Here is a 20,114-nt window from a genome sequence, read left to right as displayed (position 1 = left end):
AAAATATAACCTTGCAAACCTTTTTAGGGCAAACATCATTTTGCTTTGTGTTTGCTTACTGCCTACAGCAAAAGGAGCCTGCTCTATGGCTGGACTTGCAGATGTCATCTCAATACACAGTGAAAATAGACAGGCTTTAATTGGGAGAAGTTGGGAATGGATTTCTGTGTGCGTGCATACAAACAAGATGAGCCCCAGGTAAAACAGAAGGCAGAACAAAGGAGAAAAGGAAGAAATCCAGTCCCTTGAACACCCTCCTTCTCGAGCTGCGCCAAGCGGTCATGCTGAGGTCTCCCACGCATGACCCAGACGTACATCACTCCTGCTCTCCCTCAGTGTCCCCATTAAGCACCTGAATCCTGCTTGAACACTGGAACACCTGGGGACAGCCCTAGTACAGATACCCAGGCCTGGGACTACTTCTAGGATTTAAAAACATTCCCACTTCGATGTCATCACTAAAACAGCTGCAAAGAGACACTACAGCCCTGTGTTTAGGGGGAGAGACTGTTCAGGCTTTTTCCCCTTACCAGCAGCAGTGCATGAGGTTATTAAAGACTTACCTCAACCTCCAGTCCCTGGTTACAATTAACATCCTGAGCTGTGGGAGCTTTTCAAAAGCTATAAATTTTACTTAAGGTGCAGCGACTCAGTCTTTGCCTTTATCCCACTTGGGCTCGTTATATTAAAAAGTGAGGTTGGAAAGAAAAGACGCAGTGGGAAAAAAATAGAGCTTCTCATGATGAAAAGGAGTTCACCCTGAAAATGAGCTTTCTCCAGCAGGAATGGCAGAGCCAGCACCCATTGGTAGGGCTGCCAGAGCAGGGAAACCCAACCCCACAGGGAGCTATGGACCAGGATAGCACACACGACCATAACCAAGCACAGTGGTGAGGATGGTATGTCTAAGGAGGGCCCCATCCAACCTCACCACCCCACATTGATCAGATATACTGCATCATGGCAGAAATTATGGCACATGATCTAATAACTACTTCTTTCCCCTCTTGTTTAACCCATGTTTTCATTCAGTTGGGGAAAGATTGACCAGAATAAGAATCCTGCCTGAGCAGAGAAAGAGGGAGGAAAAGGAAGGAAACAAATCCCCCACACCAGAGCTGTTTTTACATACTATTGGGCATGGAGAACATATGAAAGATTTAAATTTGGATTTGAACTTTGAAGAACATCCTGTTTCCCTGTGTAGCAGAGTTCAGCCAAGGGAATGCTCATCCACACCAACTACCCTGCATGTGGCTCTTCTGAGTAAAAGGCTCTTTTTATAAGAGCTTGCGTTGCTCCCCCCTTTGCCTTTCCAAGACATTTACACATGAAAACATGAAGCTTCTTTGCAGAGCTTGTACAACTTTTTTTTTCCTGACAAAATAAGAGGCTTTTTTTCATGCTTACAAATCACCTATTGCTCTTTTGGCTTTAGAGAGACTATATTAGCAAAACCACTGCCAAACAGGTTACCAGGTATTGGTGACAAATCTGTTCGTTGCCTTTGTAAGGCACAACCCCAGAACAGCCCACTCCCTCCCAGGACTGGCAAGCAGCATTAGGCAACTTTGTCAGTATAATTCATGGAGACCCATCTAAGAAAGTTAAGAATCACTACACAGCAAAACCTTGCAGTGATTTTACACACACCAACAGCAACTGAATGGCTTTAGAAAACAGAGCACAAAAAACCTGTGGAAAGGAAGCACAAGGGATGCGCCTCTGCCCCAACATGAACTGCTGCAGCACTGCTCTCCTCCATCCCATTGGAAGATCCTTGCTGATTTTCAATGGCACATGGCTAAGCACACTGCAGACCAAGCTACAGGTCCTTCAGGATAACTGGCTGCATGTGGAGGCACCACACTGATAAATGTCCTCAAAGCAGGACTAAACAGGATACCGATTTTCAGGGGCTGATTGAAGATAACATTAAACATTGAGGACCCATGCATGCCCTAATCACAACAATATAGGAACATACTTTTGTTTGTTCTTTTATTACTTTTGTGAGTGCAGACTAACAATGAACAAACATATTTCAGCAGATGATACTGTGGAAAGTTAATCAGGCAGAGGGGAGGTGTTAAAGGAGCACAGCAGCTGCTCCCTCCTCTGTAAACTGGCAATCCACAGCATCCTAGTGAATCAAAGCCAACAGCCAAGAGCAAAGAATTAGGGAAAAGACCACAGAACAGGTAAGCAGTCTCCTGTTCTATCAGTAATTCCTTTCAGTTTACAATCCCACAGCTTTCCTGCTGTAAATCTATGAATGCAAACTGATTTCCCATGCAAGGGATCCTGCCTCAATCCATCCCTGAGCAGAAAGCTTATGTAATGATAGTAGTAATACTGTACTACAGATAACTCACCACATTTAGATTAAGTGATTTATCCCTACGGCTTTCAAGAAAAGCCTTTAAATTCCCTCAGGGAACACACTGCTCCAGAACTCACTTATTATCCAAATAATGAAACTACAAGACCCAGAGAAGCAACTTATCAGAGCTGCTACCTGGAGTTTCAGCTCTAAACTGCACCAAAACTGTTCACTAGCATTACATAGCAGGCAAACCAGGTCTAGGATCAGAATCCAGAAAAGCATTATATCATAGAAAAACTCTTACCTGCCTCTCCAAACTCAGCCACACCGTGGCCCAAAGTAGCTTTGTCCATGCAGAAAGCTCCACTCTGAGCCTGCTCACACAGAGCTTCCTGCTGCAAAGCTGCCCCATCACACCCCTCTCAACACAGGTTTGTCCACTTAACCTGATAACACATTAACATTAACGAGGGCAACCTGTCCTCCTTGCTCCCCCCAGACCCTTTTGTGTAGATATTTCCAGAACACCTTGGGTGGTTACAGTTGTTAGCACAAGAGGTTTTACTCAGTATGGTGAAAAATATGCTATTGTACTAAAAACGTTATTAAAAATGGAGAGATATGTACCTGTTCCTTCTGAATTCTGTGGGAACAAGACCCAGGCTCATGACCCTGAAAGGTTTTCCCTTGTTTTGAAAGGGATTGCTGAATCTATGCTTCATCTGCAAAGATTGGGGTGAATAATTAGTATTAAGTAGGTCTGAAGTGTTTAACCCAGAGACTGTGCCACCCAGTGAGAGCTGGAGGAGAAGGAATGGACCCAGGGACCTCTGTAACAACACACGATGCCAGGTTTCTCCTTCTGCCTCCAGCCAGAGCAAAGGTGTTCAGCATCTCAAAAATCAGGGGCTACAGGTGTTCATGTAATTATTTGATGGAAACTAGATATACACCTCCGAGCTCTTTAAAGTGATCTTGCTTCTGCTACAACACACGTATACTCCAGCCATCAATGGTGCTTATAAACGCTATGATACCACTTTATGCAGGGACTAGCATTTGACATTTATGAAGTCTTCAGTAATTTTACTTAATAAAGTTAATGAAGTATACATTAGTAGCTGAAGTATATCAATCTCCTCACTTTTACCACCACAATATCTACGTATATAAAATCATTACCATAAAATTTACTAAACTCACTTAATTTTTGTAAGTTTTCTTCCCTAACTCTTCTTACTACACTGATATCTGGTCACTTACATAGTAAAACCTACCTGTAAGTGATACCATCGTGTGCTTCCCAAGAGCATGTGCTCTGGCGCTGTCCTTGACAGCAAAGGTTCATTTGCTATCAAAATGCAGGAAAACTATAAGGGGAGAAAACTAATGAAGCAATGACATCCTCATCAGGACCATAATATAACTGTGAAGAAGCCCCATTAAAAACACCGGCTAACTTTGCACAGAGTTATGAGTGTTAACAGCAATTATGTGCCTCATATTTTTACATTAAGAGCACTGGCTGAGCCAGAGACTTGCTGCAGTCTTTTTAATAGGGTCTTCTCTGAGTCTGCCTGAGAGCAAGGGAGATGCTCCCAAAGGGCTGATTGAAGGAAAGGCAGAAAAGCTCAGAAGAGAAAGAGCAACTTGTGAGTTTTAGGACTCCCTAAAACATTAGGCTACAGCAGCCGGAGGCCTCACTGGTTTTACAAAAGTAATAAGCTAGACCTATCCCTAGAACCACACCAGACCTGTAATTCCAGCTTTGTACCTATCAGTTATCTGCTAAAATGCTAAATTACTGGTTACCAGAGACACCTAGTGCCCAGAAACTTCCATCCTCTAAACAGGAGAAGAAAAATGAGGCTTTCCCCCTCCTTCAGCATCTTCCCCACATTGAGCTTCTGCCTCGAGATACAACACATCCATGGTCCTCATTACATAGAAAAGCATCCAAATAATGTCCTGTTGCATTCAACCAGGATAACAGAAGCTCTTACATAGCAAGAGCAAAGGCTGCTTCTACCTGCTGAGCCATGCAAGGAGCGCTTGGCCAGGCTGCCAGTGACCACGCAGCCACGGTCAGGCACAGAGGGCAGGGGTTCCTCTTCTTGCAGAGCTCTTCAGTAGAAACACATTAATTACTGCAGTTAAAAACAGATAAAATCACCCAGAACTGGGAAGTGGGGTACCAGAGGCTTGACCTCTGCATTAATTTATTGAACGTGCTTTACCTTCATTTGCTCTTGGTGATGTTTTGCATAAGCACACACACGGCTCTGACATAAAAACACGTCTGAAGATGTTGCATTTACTCTATACAATTAAAATACCAAATCAGCCAAGCCCGCTTCAGAGATACATATCCTTTCAGGGCTCAAACACCCACTCATTTATTATTCTATTTGGACAACCTTACATGGGACTCAGATTTTCTCCCTCTGGGGGGAATCAGCATATGGCAGGAGCAGGAGTAAAGCATTAAAAGCATTCAAGTGAAGTTCTGTTCCCCTGTTTTAATTGCTTTGAGGTGAAGACATGATTTGCTGGAGGATATATTTAAACAAATCACTGAGCTACTGTGGCTATATTAATTCTGAAGGCCCAAAAATGCAGTTTCCAGAGTCATGTCAGCTTCTTTCTGGATAGAGGTAGGAGTACACTGAATGTACTGCACGATTCTGAGTGTCTCATAATGAGACATTTGTTTACTAAAGACACCCTGAGTTCAGATAAGCAAAATAGCATTAAGAAACTATTTCAGCAATAGATACAGCACTGACTGCACGGTTCTGAACACTGGTTCAATTTGTAATTCAAGCCATGTGCAGTGCACGGATGTAGCCTGCAGAAATCATCACAGATTAAGACTTCCATAGACTGTTTCTTCTGGATGTTTTGCTAAGTGCTGGGTAATCTTTCTGCTGTTAAGTATGTCATGGCCCCTTATTATCAGCCCTACTCCCTCCATCACTGGAATTCACTTTATTGACAAGAAACCAGACAGCCAATGTAAGAGTCTCTTTAGGTCTTTGTGTAAAAATTTACTTCTCAGAGATTGGAGAAATTTATTCCATCTCCTAAAGGCTTTATTTCAAGTCCCTCATAGTGAGTCAAGACAGATGGTCACAAAGCATTCAGGACCGTAGACAAAAGTCACAGTGGAAAAGCAGCTCTAGCGTTATTTTCTGCAGCAGTTTCAACTTTTTGTATCTTCACAGAAACGTGCCAAAGCTGACAGTTTTAGTCAGCAATACCAATACAAATGTCAGCTCCCACAGAACTAGTCTTCTTCACAACAATCTAAATACCGTATTCATCAGCAGAGTCACTTTTAAGTATCTGGGGAAGCAGAACAGAATGGAGAATGAATGAGACACCTTAAGCATCATTCAAGAACTACAGGCTAGTAACAAAGGAAACAGCAGGTGTGCATGCAAGGACTAAAGGAGGCATGGTCTTCAACAAGACAAGCTGATCTAGTGTTTGAAAGAAGTGAGAAGAGGAAGCTCAACTGAAATTCCCAGTTCTGACTCAGCATGGAGCTCATTCCACCTCTTTCCCCCCACCCATGAGATGAGCATGATTTCTTGCCTTAATAAAGCCCTTCTGGATCTTCAGACTGAAGGGGCTGCAGGTACCGATGATGACCATCAAAGAATACATGAACAGTTTCCCATAGCTTTGCCCTGCTGGACTTCAGGACACTGATTTATGGAGCGCCTTCATTATAAGACCATCAAGTGGACATTGTACCTGCTGCAAGTACAAATCGCTATGTTAAGCAAGATAGCAGTTCCTCTTCTGACCACAGTGATCTGCACCTTTGCTTAGTCTGCGTCTACCATGCCTTTTATGCAAACACTTGGAGGAATGTGAGAAACGGATTCGGCTTCACAGGGGATAAGTGTGAAGCAGCAGTGCTGCTTCAAAAGCTACAAGGAAGATACCTAATCCCAATCCTACAGCGGGAAAAGGTTCTGTTTGCAGTCCTGAATTTCAAAAGGCTTTCAAATCTCCACCAGCTGAGGCTTACCCCAAAGTCTGTCTGGGAAGTTTAACTATGTAAAGTTTAACACTTTTGATTTGCCCCTGTTTATTACTGAATTCTTCAGTATCTTTGGAGTAAGGCATTTGCTACCAGGGCTGATGTCACGTCATTTAAACCAAGAATAGGAGTCACAAAAGACTTTTCCACTCAACTGGAAACCACAGTCAGGCTTGGCCTCTTCCATAACTGAAACCTGCAGACTTGAGGGATCCCAAGCACAGCCTCTATTCATTTTCCACAACTGTGCTAGAAAAGTCATTACTTCCAGTTTTATAATGGCTCAAGACAAAAGTAAGGACAGGAAATCAGCATTGCTCAGAAAAACAATGTTCTTTTTTTCAAGAAAAAAAAATTGACTTGCAGATTTGCTCAATTTTGGCCAAGTACCTGTTCACAGAACTCAATCTTTGACAGCAATTAATGGGAACACATCACTTTATTCTATAGCTTCATCTTAATACATATACACAGTTGAAACACTGCAGCCCAAAGTGCTTTGAGAACTGACAGCCCACGAGTTCCTCCATAGTTATTATCAGCAGCTTGGGGGCCTAACTCTGCTAGGTGAATTGATGCAGATGGAAGACTAGTTTGTGTCAACGTAAGTATTTTTACATGCATTAAAGGCTGTTACACACAAAATTAGCTTACACAAATTGGTCTCTTACTCACGAATCCCTTGTCATTTTCCTATTATACGTACACTGCATTGGGATTTGCGGACAGAAGTTACTCAGTCTTCATAAAAAGGATGTTTTCAAAGATCTTAAACTGAAATTCAACTCCCCCAGTTCCTAACCACGTAAATCTGCTAAAAACATCTTGCTAAGCTTAATTGCTTAAGTCAATCTCAATTCAGCAGAAACTGACTGAAAATACCATAGAATATATACTAAACTCACTATACACAGATCCCTGATCTTCTGACAAGGCAGAATAGCAGCAATGGGTAGCAGTTATAAGTAAGGGCTCTTGCATTGTGCTTCCAAACTCCCCTCTGCTCCAACTCTTCCATCTGTTTAAACATAATAAAACACTCAATACTGCACACACAAAATGGAAGTCTCATATGGCAGGCAACCTTATGTGCGAAATACAGCACTGAGCAGACTGAGATCTCAGGCGTTTTACAATCTCTATTATGAAAACCAAATCATATTGCAGCCATTTCCAAGTGTCTGATCAGCTTCTGAGATCTCAAAATACCTTAATAAAACGTGCAACTTCCAGAGTTTTAACCACTGGAAGAAATTACACAAGATGTGGACTGCCTCAAAGCATCCCAAAATGGGTTAGATCATACTGCCAACTCCCTGGGACACGTAGGACAAAACCATCCAAGCACCACAGAACTGTCTGTTCCAGAAAAAACAATCATTGTTCCATAGTTTCAACATAAGAAACCTAAATAATGACAGTAATGCGTCATTAAGAGCCCAGCACATCTCTACTGCTGGTTATCCAAAGGGAAATGCAGCATAAATACAGCAGAATGCAACGCAAGAGGAAGTGACGGTGTGGTGAGCTGGATAGCAGCTAAACTCCTGGAAGCACGAGACAGCGGTAACAGCTTTTACCCTGTACAGACTTATTTCAGACGCCCTCTAAAAAGCTTTGCATCCTCCTCTTAGGTCTTAGAATTACAGCAAAAAAAAGGGATTTAGAGGATCACCACAGGCCTTCAAGAAACATCCTTAGGCAAGAAACCAACTTGTTTTCAGGGTGCGCTAGGACTGCCGCATCCACCAGATGGGTTCAGCACCACATCCAAAGAAGAGAATCCCGTTTGCTGTCCGATCAGCAAACCCTACGCAGTTGAAACAGTTCTGCATGGAAGAGACTTACAGAACCAGAACTTCCTGGTAATTTAGAGAGCAGCAATCCCAGATATTGAATGAGACATGGGACACAAAAATCATTCAGGCCTTTAAGAATTTGCTAAACCCCCTGCACCGCAAACAGCCCTCAGACAGGAGCAGGGTCTAACAGACTCAAGGCAGACTCAGCAGCGAACCCAATAATCTTCTAAACCAGTGTTACTCTAAAATCTCATAATTCACTTTCTTTCTTGGAGGCTTCCTTTCCAAGCACTAACCAGACTAATTTTATTTAGCTTGCAAAATCGGACAAGATCACAGCCTGCAGGGGAAAGGCTGCCGTGATAAATATTTAATGGGCTACATCAATAAAATTCATTTTGCCAAGGAGAACGGAAGGAGAGGAAAAGCTGAGAAATAATTCATTAAAAGAACCTCGGCTTAGCAATGCCAGGGAAAAAGCCAGGCTAGAAAAAAAAGGAATTACATACAAAGAGATTTTATATAGGTCAGAAGCTTAAGTGCTCCTAACACAGGGCAAATTGACAAAGAGCAGAGTTCCTCAGAATGAAGTACAGTGATATGTATACTTAATAGTAATTCATCCTATTGAAAATTAATATCCCTGGATACCCTAGTAACAGTTTCAACTTCTTGCTGTTGGTGAGGTTGGATAATATGAATACCTTTTATCATCCAACCTAAGACCTGCTTAGTACATGAAAGTTACACTGCCTAAAATCCATTAAGAAACACAACAGGGACCTTGAAGTGTCTTTTACTTCTGAAGGCAACAGTCTCCCCTACTTTATATTGGATGGGGCCATAAGTGATGTCTTCCAGAAGACAAAAATGCAACAGCAAGAATTAAGGTATTTAGTACAAAGCTTAAACATTCTTGTTCTGCAGTGCTCCCCATACCTCAGTGCAGAGCTTTGTATCTGCAACTTACAGCATAGAATCTGCAAGGAGAACTGTTTAATCCTTCTTTCCTGCCTGCCAATATTTGAAACCGTTTGCAGTGATACAAGGAGTATGCACCACCTCTTCCATTTAATCTCCTGCTCCATCCAATCCGGACCGCTGACAACCAGAGGTCAGCACAATGGGTGAGGCAGAACACCAGAAACAGTTGTGTTTACATTAACTAAACAATCCCAGGAACACAATATTCCAAATTCCAATTCTGCATTTCCATTCCTACATCGCTTTGAGTCACTGGATTTGGGATTACTTTTTTATTGGATAAACTGCAGAAGCACATACTGTGCAAACAGCAGCAGAGTCTCAGGACAAGCGGATTACATGGTAATAAAATACTCCACAACTGCTTCAGTGAGATATGATAAGAGATAACACACTTTAAAACCTGCTGTGTCAGAAGACTTTGATTTAAAAGGATTTAAGAGTTTTGCGGGTGAAGTCACATTACTTAAACCTCCCGAATGGCGAAATACAAAGATTATTTTAAAAAGGCAAATTGCGTCAATAACCACAACCAAAACCTCACTCCTCAGCAGCGCTGGCACAGGACAAATGTTCAGCATCACGAAGCAGTCAAGTCTTCACATAAGTGGTTAAAGGCTGCCCTCTAGTGAAGGCATAAAACGGTTTCAGCATCCTGGCTCTTGGATGTTACTGTCGAAAAAGCTCCCTCCTGAAGTGGACAGACATCAGTCACAACTTATTCTCGAAGCAGGATTTTCATTGTAGCAGATTACTTACCAACTTTTTGTTCATGTGTTAAAAATGTAAAAGACGTAGCCACTTCAGGACCAAAGTGATCAGAAGCGTTGTATCTGGCAGCAGATGAAGACCCGGCAGCATGAGCTGTAAAGCAATCCTTGCTAAGTGATCCTAATGGTATCAGAATTTCACAACCGATTTAAAAATCAAGCATGATGGATACTCAGGATGCTTTGCTTTCACAGAAAGAATGGGGTCTTCCTTAGGAATGAATTCCATGTTACATACCAGTTGTTTTTTGTGACTCTTAGGAGGCACAACTGAGGGTGGTATTGCTCCCATTTTGGTTTAGGCTGGCTTTAGGCTACAGTTGGCCCAGTAAGTTGAGCTGCACTACACCACCAGCATCACCAGGGCTTCATATTAATTTTCTCCTCCAGCCAGCAAGATACTTCTCCAACGCAGACTCAAATGAACACAGCTGATGAAAAAGCTCAAGCTGAATGCATGGAGCACAGGTTACAGTTTACACAGAAGTCGTTTTCTGTTTCAGCACTGGAATACTTCATACGCTTATAATAACTGAAGACATTGAAGTATTTCTTTTAGACATTAAGCTTGAATACCAACCATTAAAATCTACTTGCTTACACAAAACATTGGAGAAAGTTGAAACAACTTGCCTGAAAATTTATCAGGTACATTTATTAAGGAAAAACATTCAAAAAAGACATGTTCTATTAATTTATTTTTTTTTTAGCTTCCATATAAAATAAAAAATTAACTTGTTTGATTTTGCCAGCACACACATCTGCAGGTTACAACACCTAGGGGAAGATTAGTACAGAGAATTTAGTTAGTATCTGCCAGTTAGCCATCACAACATGCAGAAGACGTGCTTCCAGTCTGACCGAGTTTAGCTTTCAACCATTAACACATTTTGGGGTCTAACAGAACTACTGTATTACTGTCAAGGCTCCAGGTCTTTCCAGTTTCCCAAGAAGAGTACAATAAAATCCTGTCTGCACACAAACTATGATTCAAACTTCAGTAATTTATGTAACCTAAGCTGGAAAGTGAGCGTGGTCTCACGACTTCAGAACAGCATCAAGCCAAGTATCTGCCAGCCTACAGCTCTTTTTAACAGCAGTGCCTATGAGTTTGAGTTAAATATGTTAAGATTTTTAACACTGTTGTCAACAGGACTGAGCAGCAGTTTAGTTGAACTACCAACTCCCTGTAAAAGTATTATTGGAAAAGCAGAGATGGAGAAGACAGCCCTCACTCCTGCCCATCATGTGGAGCCTACTCCATGAGTGCTCCAGACAGAACAGTTTCGGATTACTCAGTATCAAGAAATTCTTACTGCCAGATATAAAAGAGTGGAGGTAGCAAAATCAAAATAAGGTTCCTCAAGACAACGTTGTCACAGTTTTAATGCTTGTACCTCAGTTTCTGGTTCATCTTCTCCTCTATCTTCTAAAAATCTGAATAATGTTTCAGCCTGAAGGGAAAAAAAAAAAAAAGTTGAGACATTTAAAATTTTTCAGTAACCTGTTGAGTGAACAACACAAAGAAGCAACCACTTCTTCACTGAGCCTGACCACCGCTCACAGGATGGCAGAATGGGTTTTGAGGTTGGCAGGGACCTCCAGAAGTCACCTGGTCCACACCTCTGCTCAAAGAAGGGCAAGAGATAGCTGCCCTGGGCCATGTTCAGATGGCTTTTGAGTATCTCCAAGGATGGAGTCTCCACAGCCTGAGCAATGTGTGCCAGCACTCAGCCACCCTCCCTCCAACGATGCTCTTCATTCTGCCTTTACAACTGGAACAAAGCGATGGCACAGATGTTAACACTGAAGCATAGATCATCTTTTAATCCTCTGAACTGTTTTTCTCATGGGAAGAGCACCCAATATCTGCCTTTCTGCAGCCTATGAATTTCAGAAAGGGACAATGACTTCTGTAGAGATGTCTGCAGCAGTATCCTATATTCAGCCAAACAAGCCTCACTCTCCAGAAAGGAAAGCCAACTCTGCACTCAGTAAAGTCATCAGGTAAAACTCAGTTCATTTGTCAAACCTTATCTACCAGTCATCTGCCCCATCTTACAAAATACAACCACGTTATCCAGGATTAATGAACCTAACTTAGTACATACCTAAATAACAAAGCTTTGCCTTTGTTATTTGCTATAGAGAAATAGCCACTTCTGGGAGAAAAGTCCATAGATTGAGCAAGATAAATCTGTTTTCTTCTGAACACTGGGAAGTTTGAGAATACAGTATACGAAGGAATGTGTACCTATTGAGAAACAGGTCATTAGTTACACCAATTAGGAAAAAAAAACACTAAAATTCATATTAAAGTACAAATTTAAAATAGAAGGTCAATGTTAAATTCAAATGTTTGGTTATATTCCTATCCTATATCACTCGCATATAGAGTTCTAGAGAAAAGGTGCAGGGAACACATTCCAAAGCCAGTTATTACAACTCATTTATTTTCAAGTAATTACATGTAAGCAGTAAAATATGCTTCCAAACCCTCAGATTAATTCAATAGTTCCACTGTTGTCTTGAATTCTGACAAGCATGGCAAAATTTTGAATAAACTATGGAAAACACCACACAGTAAGCCCAGTTAACAGCTGCTGAAAATTCACGTTGTATGCTGAGCTCTATTTACACCACTGAAATAAAGGCATTCTTAAAAGGGAAAAACAAAAGGGAAACTACACCATAAGATGTTATTTTCAGAACAACTTCCCTGAAAAAAAAACTTCATTATAAATGTAAGGTATCTTGTACATGAACTGATACGCTCTGTCTAGCAAACTGTGCAGTCCATCTGCTCTCGGTTATCAGTTTTGTCATGTCACCAGCAACATTTCTGATCAAGATACAAAAAGCTTGCACTAAAGCTGCACATACCAGTTTGACAGCCTCATCGGTTTCACGGGAAGCCACTGCCAGGATTTCTGTGGTGGGATTGAAGGTCACACACGTAGCAGATGTCACAAGGTTCATTATGGCTTTGACTGGCTTAGGACGGTGTTCTTTGAGACAGCCATCGGTAGTATATAAATTTACAACTCCAGAAGCTGAACTGCAGAAAGAAATTAACAAAGGCTGTATCAAGAAAACACATTTACAGCACATACTACCTTGTTATTTATAGTCACATATCCAATCATTTACTGAAGTTTGTAACAGTATTTTGTGTGGATCTTGATTTTGCTTTGGAGTTTATAACAGTATTTAGTGGAGTTTATATTTGGGATTCTTTTTTATTTATAAAGACACATGCTTAAGTGTGGAGAGCTTTGATAAGCCCATCTCTTTCACAGCATCAATTCAACGCAATGAGAGCTTGGTATCAAAAGACTCAAAAAAAATCAAAAGCTTGAATCTTTCAAATACCCTCTAAAGTTCATGTAAAATTCCTCTTCTACAGTGGACTAAGAAAATGCATACTGTACTTAATATGTGCTAGTCTGATTTAAAAGAATCCTTGCGCTAGTTGAACTTGCATCTTGGTAAGTACATGTGGGAAAACACTTTCAAGCTCGTGGCTTGAGTTGAAGCATGGTTTCAAATGCTAACATGCTATCTTGCAGAAGCCAAATTAGGAGCCTAGAAAAGAGAACTAGAAAAGGGGGAAGAGCCTCAATCAACATTTGTACTACAGAATTTGTGATTTCAGTCAGTATGATTTCAAAATTAGCTTCTAAAGCCATATATGGCAGCAGTAATACATTAGGAGTGATACTGGTGGTGTGCGTTATGGTATTTTAGATACACACAGAACAAATTAGGTTATTATCATAAAAGAGGCAATATTCATCTATTTACCTCTACTCTGACCTTATAAAAACAAACTTCTTTCATGTTTCCACACTCTCACCAGCCACCAGTAAGTTTACCGATGAACTTCTAGATGAAACAGGAGGAAGTTGTCAAATCCATGTCACTTACCCACATGCCACATACTGGTTATTTTTTGAAAGAGCGATGCACTTCCCTTCCAAAGAGCCTTCATCTTCAAATTTGTGTAGACACTTTCTGCTTCTCACATCCCAAATGAAAACTTCGCCTTCCTCTGGTTGCAGAACAAATCAGATCACAGAAACCATAGAGAGAGAACACATTTGTTGTCTGTTTTGTTATAATGAATTTCATTAGATGACAACTATTATCTCATTCATAACTATCAAATACAGGGTGTTTAAAGAAACAAAAACAAACAACTAAAGGCATACTAAAATAGTTAACTATTATTTAATAATTGATCATTTGGTTGTATTTTTAGGCCAGATACTGGCATAGTCTTTTAGCCGTCTTTGTAAAACAATGACTTAGAATAACTTATGCAACTTAAATAGGATTATGATTAGTGATGTTAGAGAGAATACTTACTTGAATAGCTATATACTTTACTGCTGTCTGGAGTGAAAGCTGATGCAGTGCATCTTCCATTTACTTTCATAGTGCTAATCAGCTCCTTTGTCTACAGGATGAACAACAATGGTAACAATGATTCTACCAAAAATCTGTAGTAAAGCTGCTGCCATACTCCTGTCCCACAAAAATACTGAGTTAGCTACACTGACATTAAAAGAACAACATCAACATTTTCAGTGCCTAAAGACCAGAGCACAAGCCCACGGTCATGAGTCCACGCTCAATTTGTTATTGCTCCATTACAGAAATGAGCATCCTTTTTAAGAAGTATTTTTCTTAGTAAAAGTTTAGAACGAAACCAGCTGTCATCGTATGGCATTTTGAAATTGAACTGAAGAAATTCTGTATGCATGATGAATCACAGTAGATGGCGTGATTCACGAACACAGTATATCGGCATGCACTAGTGCTGCTCCCAAAAAAGCAGTCTTATGTTTCTCCCACCCTCAGTTGCCTGTTTCCATGCTGACACCATTCCTTTTGCCAGCACAGTGTTCGTGCAAGCAGCTGACATACAACTGTTCCCAGTGATAGCTTAAAAACCTGTCAAACTCTGGCCTTAGCTACATACCTTAGTCTCATACCTTTGCTTTCACCAAGAGCTTTTAAGATTAAACATAACTCATCAGATTCAAGAGGGGAAAGATACCAAGGAAATAAAGCTACATGAACCACGAAGAGAAACTACCTTCATTGACAACAAGTGAAGGTAGCCTGAAGTTCCAGTTACAAGCATGAATGATCCATCTGGAGAGAGTTCGAAGCTTCTGAGGAATCTTTCCTCCACACCTTTAAAAAGAGATTCAGAACTTCAAATGGGCATAATTTACTTTTTCCTCAACTTTCAAAGACACAATGCATATGGATAAGACTGCTTCAGCTTTTCATTTCTGCAGTACACTGTCACAGTAAAGCTACAACTCAACTTTGTTTATGTGCAACAATTGGCTTTTAATATCCCAGATTAAAGCTACTGGTACACGAGTAGAGATCCCTGAAGACAAGTTAAAAATACAACCTCCAACAATTCACTGCATTTCCTTTTAAAGCCAATTCATATCCATCTCTATTTGAGACAGCTTCAACTACACCCAGACTCTTACAGCACTATGAAACGTACCTCTTACTTTCTGTATAGGAATGATATTTCCACTCATCATGTCATACACAAAGAACATTCTGTGGTGAGTACCAGTGGCTATAACATGCTCTCCATCAACACTGAAGCAAGCCTTATAAATTGGAAAACTCTCTAAGTAGATGCTCTGTATTTTTGGATTCTTTATACCATCAACCTTCAAAAACAAACAGATTCTATTAAGGAACATACCAAATACTTCTGCATAGAAAAATCATATCAACTAGCCAGTACAAGAGACTTAAACAGTAAGAGACAGACCAGTTCGAAGCATTAATCTCCTCTTCTCAATCTACAAATAACCTGGCTCTAGCTCTTCACCCTGTATATCAGGCACTCCCAGCCTTCCCGGATGTTATTTCACACCTTTTACCCTTCCCTGCCTTGCACAGGCTGTGGTCAAATAGTCACTTCTATTGTGCTTCTCCAATGGAAATATTTATGTTGTATTGTTCTTTCCTGCAATCCCTATATACTTATATAAAAAGTTCCATATTAGAGGCCATTTACATCCTATAGATTGAAATTCTTCACCTGAAAGAGCGACACGGATCGATCATGTCCAGCAGTCATGACTACTTGAGCAGATGGATGAAACTGCACGGTTGCCAGTCTTCCATCAGCAAAACGTTCCTGATTAGCAGGCAAGCAGATCCCCATCTGAAACACAGAGCAAGCAGTTAAAAGAACCCCATGTAACTGACATTTTTGCTTATTCTGGCGAACGGCAAATTTAATTGCCCTTTATTCTGCAAGAGCAAGATCTCAAACCCTGAACTTTTTGATGGCACAAGTAGAACAGACAAAGTTACTTCAATGCAGCAGTGTAGACAGAAGATGAACTAGCCAGCCGCCCTACTGACTTTGAAATTAAAAGTCTGTGTAAAACTAGCTGCATTCAGACGTGTCTGAAATAGCTGTAGGACAGAGCTATACTGAAGAAGCACTCATTTAAAGCTGTCATTTCTCAAGGGCCATTTCAGAAGCCTCAAAGCTGTGGGACAATGATACCCCTCCTGTACAGAAATTAAAATCCTACAAGATGCTACTTTATCATACATAAAATGATTCTCATGTCAAACAACACATCTCAATTTGTTTCATGCTTCCATGATATGAACTGCTCAATCTGTCAAATTATTCACCCTCCAGGGTTTCCAGTTACAGAAACGAAGAAGAAATTCACACAATCACAAATTCTAACACTCAAATATCAACAAAGAAGCCAAAGCATGCATATGGGTCAAACTGAAGCGGAAAGATGAGGGTCGCCTTTACCTTCAAAATACCTCTTGGCAGGGACTCTGAATTTGTCACAAAATTGCCAGTCCTGCGCAGGAGATCATCATCTTCATCACTCTCACCTCATAAAAACAAAGTGCATTGAACATTCCCAAATCTTCATTCACGAATTCAAGGCATCATCATCATCATAGTTGAACAGACTAAATCCAAAAACACTTCCACATTAAAAGCTAGAAAATCCTTACAGAAACAAATTAAATCAAAGCACACTGAAGGAAGGAATAAAGCTGACTTTTGCAGCATATTAGCATACTACTGAATCTGAGAAAACATGAAAATATTTCAGCTGAATAGGAAAACACAGCAACACTTATTAGAGTAGTAATGGATTTATATTTACTATCACTTGCAGTCTTTTTGGATTTCTTCCTGTTTTCCAAGTCAGCCCAGGCAGGAACTCCTCCCATAGCTCGCTGAAACCTAGCAAGAGAAGGGTGAGGGGGTAAGAGGGGAAAAAAGAACTTTTTTGAGAAAGCAATTTCCTTCTATGCATTAAGTACTTACAAGATGTACAATCTGCAGGATCATTTGCATTTGCAACACTATAGAAGTTTGCTAAAATTTCACTCAGCTTTCTGTGTTTTGCTGACTTCCTAAATGTGAAACTAAAGCAAAACTGGTACCAAGCATTTAAGCACTCTTCTTTGGAGTGATACATGCTAATACCGTGACAACCCAAACACATCTACTTTGCTATTCCTATTTCAGCTCATTCTTATACACCATACTAAGGGAGCATCTTCAATCACACTATTTACAACACAGTGCATCACTACAACAAACTTTGGCGTAACTCCCTAGAAGACAAATTAGTTAGAGCTCCTCTCCTAAAACAAGTATTAAACCAGACAACATTAATGCATATTTTATTCATTATTCTTGGTATTAGTTTGGAATTACAAGCACTGCAGATACTGTAAGAAGCACTAGCTTTAATCAGGGCATATAAATACAGCAGGTAAAGAAGAAAGTGACTTTGAACAAGGCCAAATGCAAGGTCTAGCACATGGGTTCAGGGCAGTCCCAAGATGAACTATAGGCTGGGCATAAGAGCTTGAGAGCAGCCATAAGGACTTGGGGATGCTGGTTGACAAGAAGCTCAACATGAGCCAGCAGTGCACACCTGCAGACCAGAAAGTCAACCATATGCTGGGCTGCATCAAAACAAATAACAGCAGGCTGAGGGAGGGGATTCTCCCCCTCTACTCCACTCTCACACAACCCCAAGTGCGGTTCTGCACCAAGCTCTGGGGCCCCCAGCACACCAGAGATGAGGTCATGAAGATGCTGCAAGGGCTGGAGCAGCTCTGCTCTGGAGACAGGCTGAAAGAGCTGGGCTGGTTCAGCCTGGATGAGAGAAGGCTCTGGGGAGACCTTGTAACAGTCTCCCAACACCTAAACGGCACCTACAAGAAATCTGGAGAGGGACTTTTTACAAACGCCTGCAGTGACAGGTCCTTTCCAACCCAAACCATTCCAGGATTCTATGAACATCTCATAAGCTTATTTCATATTAAGAAAACTAACAAAACTCACTGTTCTTCAAGCCTTCTTTTTAGCTTTTTCTTAGTAAGGGTCTTCTCAGCATCGCTTTTCATGAAGTCTCTCCTATACCTATGGGTCATATCAACACTAGAGGGAAAAAACACATAAGAACATGAAGATTACTCAAACTGAAGCTGCTTTCTATTACTCTTAAGTATGACATCCAGTTCTTACCTTCAAACTTGAACTTACTTTTCCTCTGCTTCATCATCTTCATCCACCCAGGCTGGCTTTTTTGTCAGTAAATTACCTTTTGCTTCATTTTCTACTTCTGAATCACTGGAGTCCTTCTGGAGAGTTTCCCACTCTGGAGCATTAAGCTGAAAACAACCAAAGGGGCCATTTTAGCCCAGCTACGGATGGCTACAGGGAGATGCAGAGAGAAAAGATGCAGGGACAAAGAGACTGGGAAAGCTCCACAACGCTCCTGGTCGGGGCCTCAGGTGAGGCCCAGGGCAAGATCTGCCCGCGGGGCCCCGAGCCCTACCCGCTGAGGGCCAGCCAGGCACTGCAGCAAGTCATCCTCCTCCACGTTGACGCTGTCACCGAACACCAGTTCCTCCAGGTCCCGCTCCGCACCTGACGCGCAGGAGAGCTCCTTCAGGTGCCGGGCTCGGCGAACCGCCTCCGCGGCCGCCTGCCTGGCCGCCGCCCGCTCAGCTGCTGCAGCCGCAGCGGCCACCGCTAGGCTATCGCTCCGCCGCGTCACCGTTTTCGCCGTTTTCGCCATTTTCGCCGTTTTTTTCCCGTTATTTTTCTTCCTCCCGCCCGCGGGGGCAGCCGGGCCCGAACGACGCGAACCCATTCCAACACAAAGGACCTGGTGAGTACCACAGCCCGGGGAGGGGGGGGGCGTGCTGAGGGGGCGAGCGGCTCCTGCGCCGCCTGAAGACAGCGGTGGAGGGCAGCCTGAGGGGCTAATGCCTGTGCCCGAGATCGGCCGCGGTCCCTGTGTGTGAGGGGAGCAGCTCCGGCACCCCCGGTTTGTGGGGGGGGACGGCGCGGCTCTGTAAGGGGCCGCGGAAAGTTGCTTGTGGGCAGCCCCGCGGAGCCGAGCCGTGCTGCGGGGAGCCCCCGGGCGCTGTGCGGTGCCCCGGAGCCGGGGGTGAAGGGGTAAAGCCGGTCTGTCACCCGCGGAGGGGCCGCGGGCACGTGGGGGCGGGCAGCGGCGCGTCCCCTTTGTTGTGCGGGCGGAGCGCTGCCCCGGCCCCTAGGGCCGCGCTGGGTTTTTCTCCTCCCTCTCCTCCTGCTTCCTGCCGGCTCTCGGGATCGACAGGGAAAAGTTTCAGGCAGTCTCGTCCTGAGCGGTTCAGGCGCACTCGGACGCGGTTCTCGCAGTGATCCGCCGAGGTGCTGGCTTCTCAGCAACTTCCTTCTGTCGTTAAAGCCTTTAAGGTTTAGTTTTCCAGTGGTGCTCATTTCAAGTGCTGTAGAGCATCCTTGAATATTAGCACTTCAAAAGCTTAGGGTTGTTTGCATCCAGTTCCCACCTCTATATAATTTTAATGACTATTAGTATCGTGACTTTGTTCTCGATGTGAAGAGCTGTAAACCCGTGAAACCAGTTTCACTTTCAGGCTGTTGCTGGGAATGTTTTAAAGTGTAGCAATTTCTGACCAGTGTGGCTTTAAAATAGAAAAGTCCTATTACAGAGCATATGTTGATTATGGTTAGAAACTACTGCGTGTGAAAAAGTAGTTCATTTGAAAATAATGATTAAAAATGTGGGTGGCAGCACTTGTGATTGTTTTCTTCACCTTTAGAAGCAGTTAAGGCTTCA

The 20,114-nt window shown here is 42.2% G+C and overlaps 1 protein-coding gene across 1 annotated transcript; it reads right to left on the bottom strand.

The window, feature by feature from the left end:
* Positions 1-10,635: 10,635 nt before the first annotated feature.
* UTP18 (UTP18 small subunit processome component) lies at positions 10,636-19,064 on the bottom strand. Its single transcript, XM_057418649.1, has 14 exons — positions 18,822-19,064; positions 18,527-18,654; positions 18,326-18,421; positions 17,130-17,209; positions 16,763-16,848; positions 16,019-16,144; positions 15,467-15,641; positions 15,035-15,135; positions 14,302-14,392; positions 13,861-13,984; positions 12,817-12,991; positions 12,045-12,187; positions 11,331-11,387; positions 10,636-10,710 (listed from the first exon to the last, which is right to left on the bottom strand). Exons 1-13 carry the CDS (start codon positions 19,062-19,064, stop codon positions 11,363-11,365), a joined length of 1,593 nt encoding a protein of 530 aa, XP_057274632.1. The 3' UTR covers positions 10,636-10,710; positions 11,331-11,362.
* Positions 19,065-20,114: the final 1,050 nt, after the last annotated feature.

Source organism: Pezoporus wallicus, unplaced genomic scaffold (genome assembly GCF_028554395.1).
Source record: "Pezoporus wallicus isolate ANWC-B61680 ecotype Strahan unplaced genomic scaffold, APGP_CSIRO_Pwel_v1 contig_3710, whole genome shotgun sequence".
In the NCBI taxonomy this organism is placed as follows: Eukaryota; Metazoa; Chordata; class Aves; order Psittaciformes; family Psittacidae; genus Pezoporus; species Pezoporus wallicus.
This window is presented reverse-complemented; position numbering and strand designations above follow the sequence as displayed.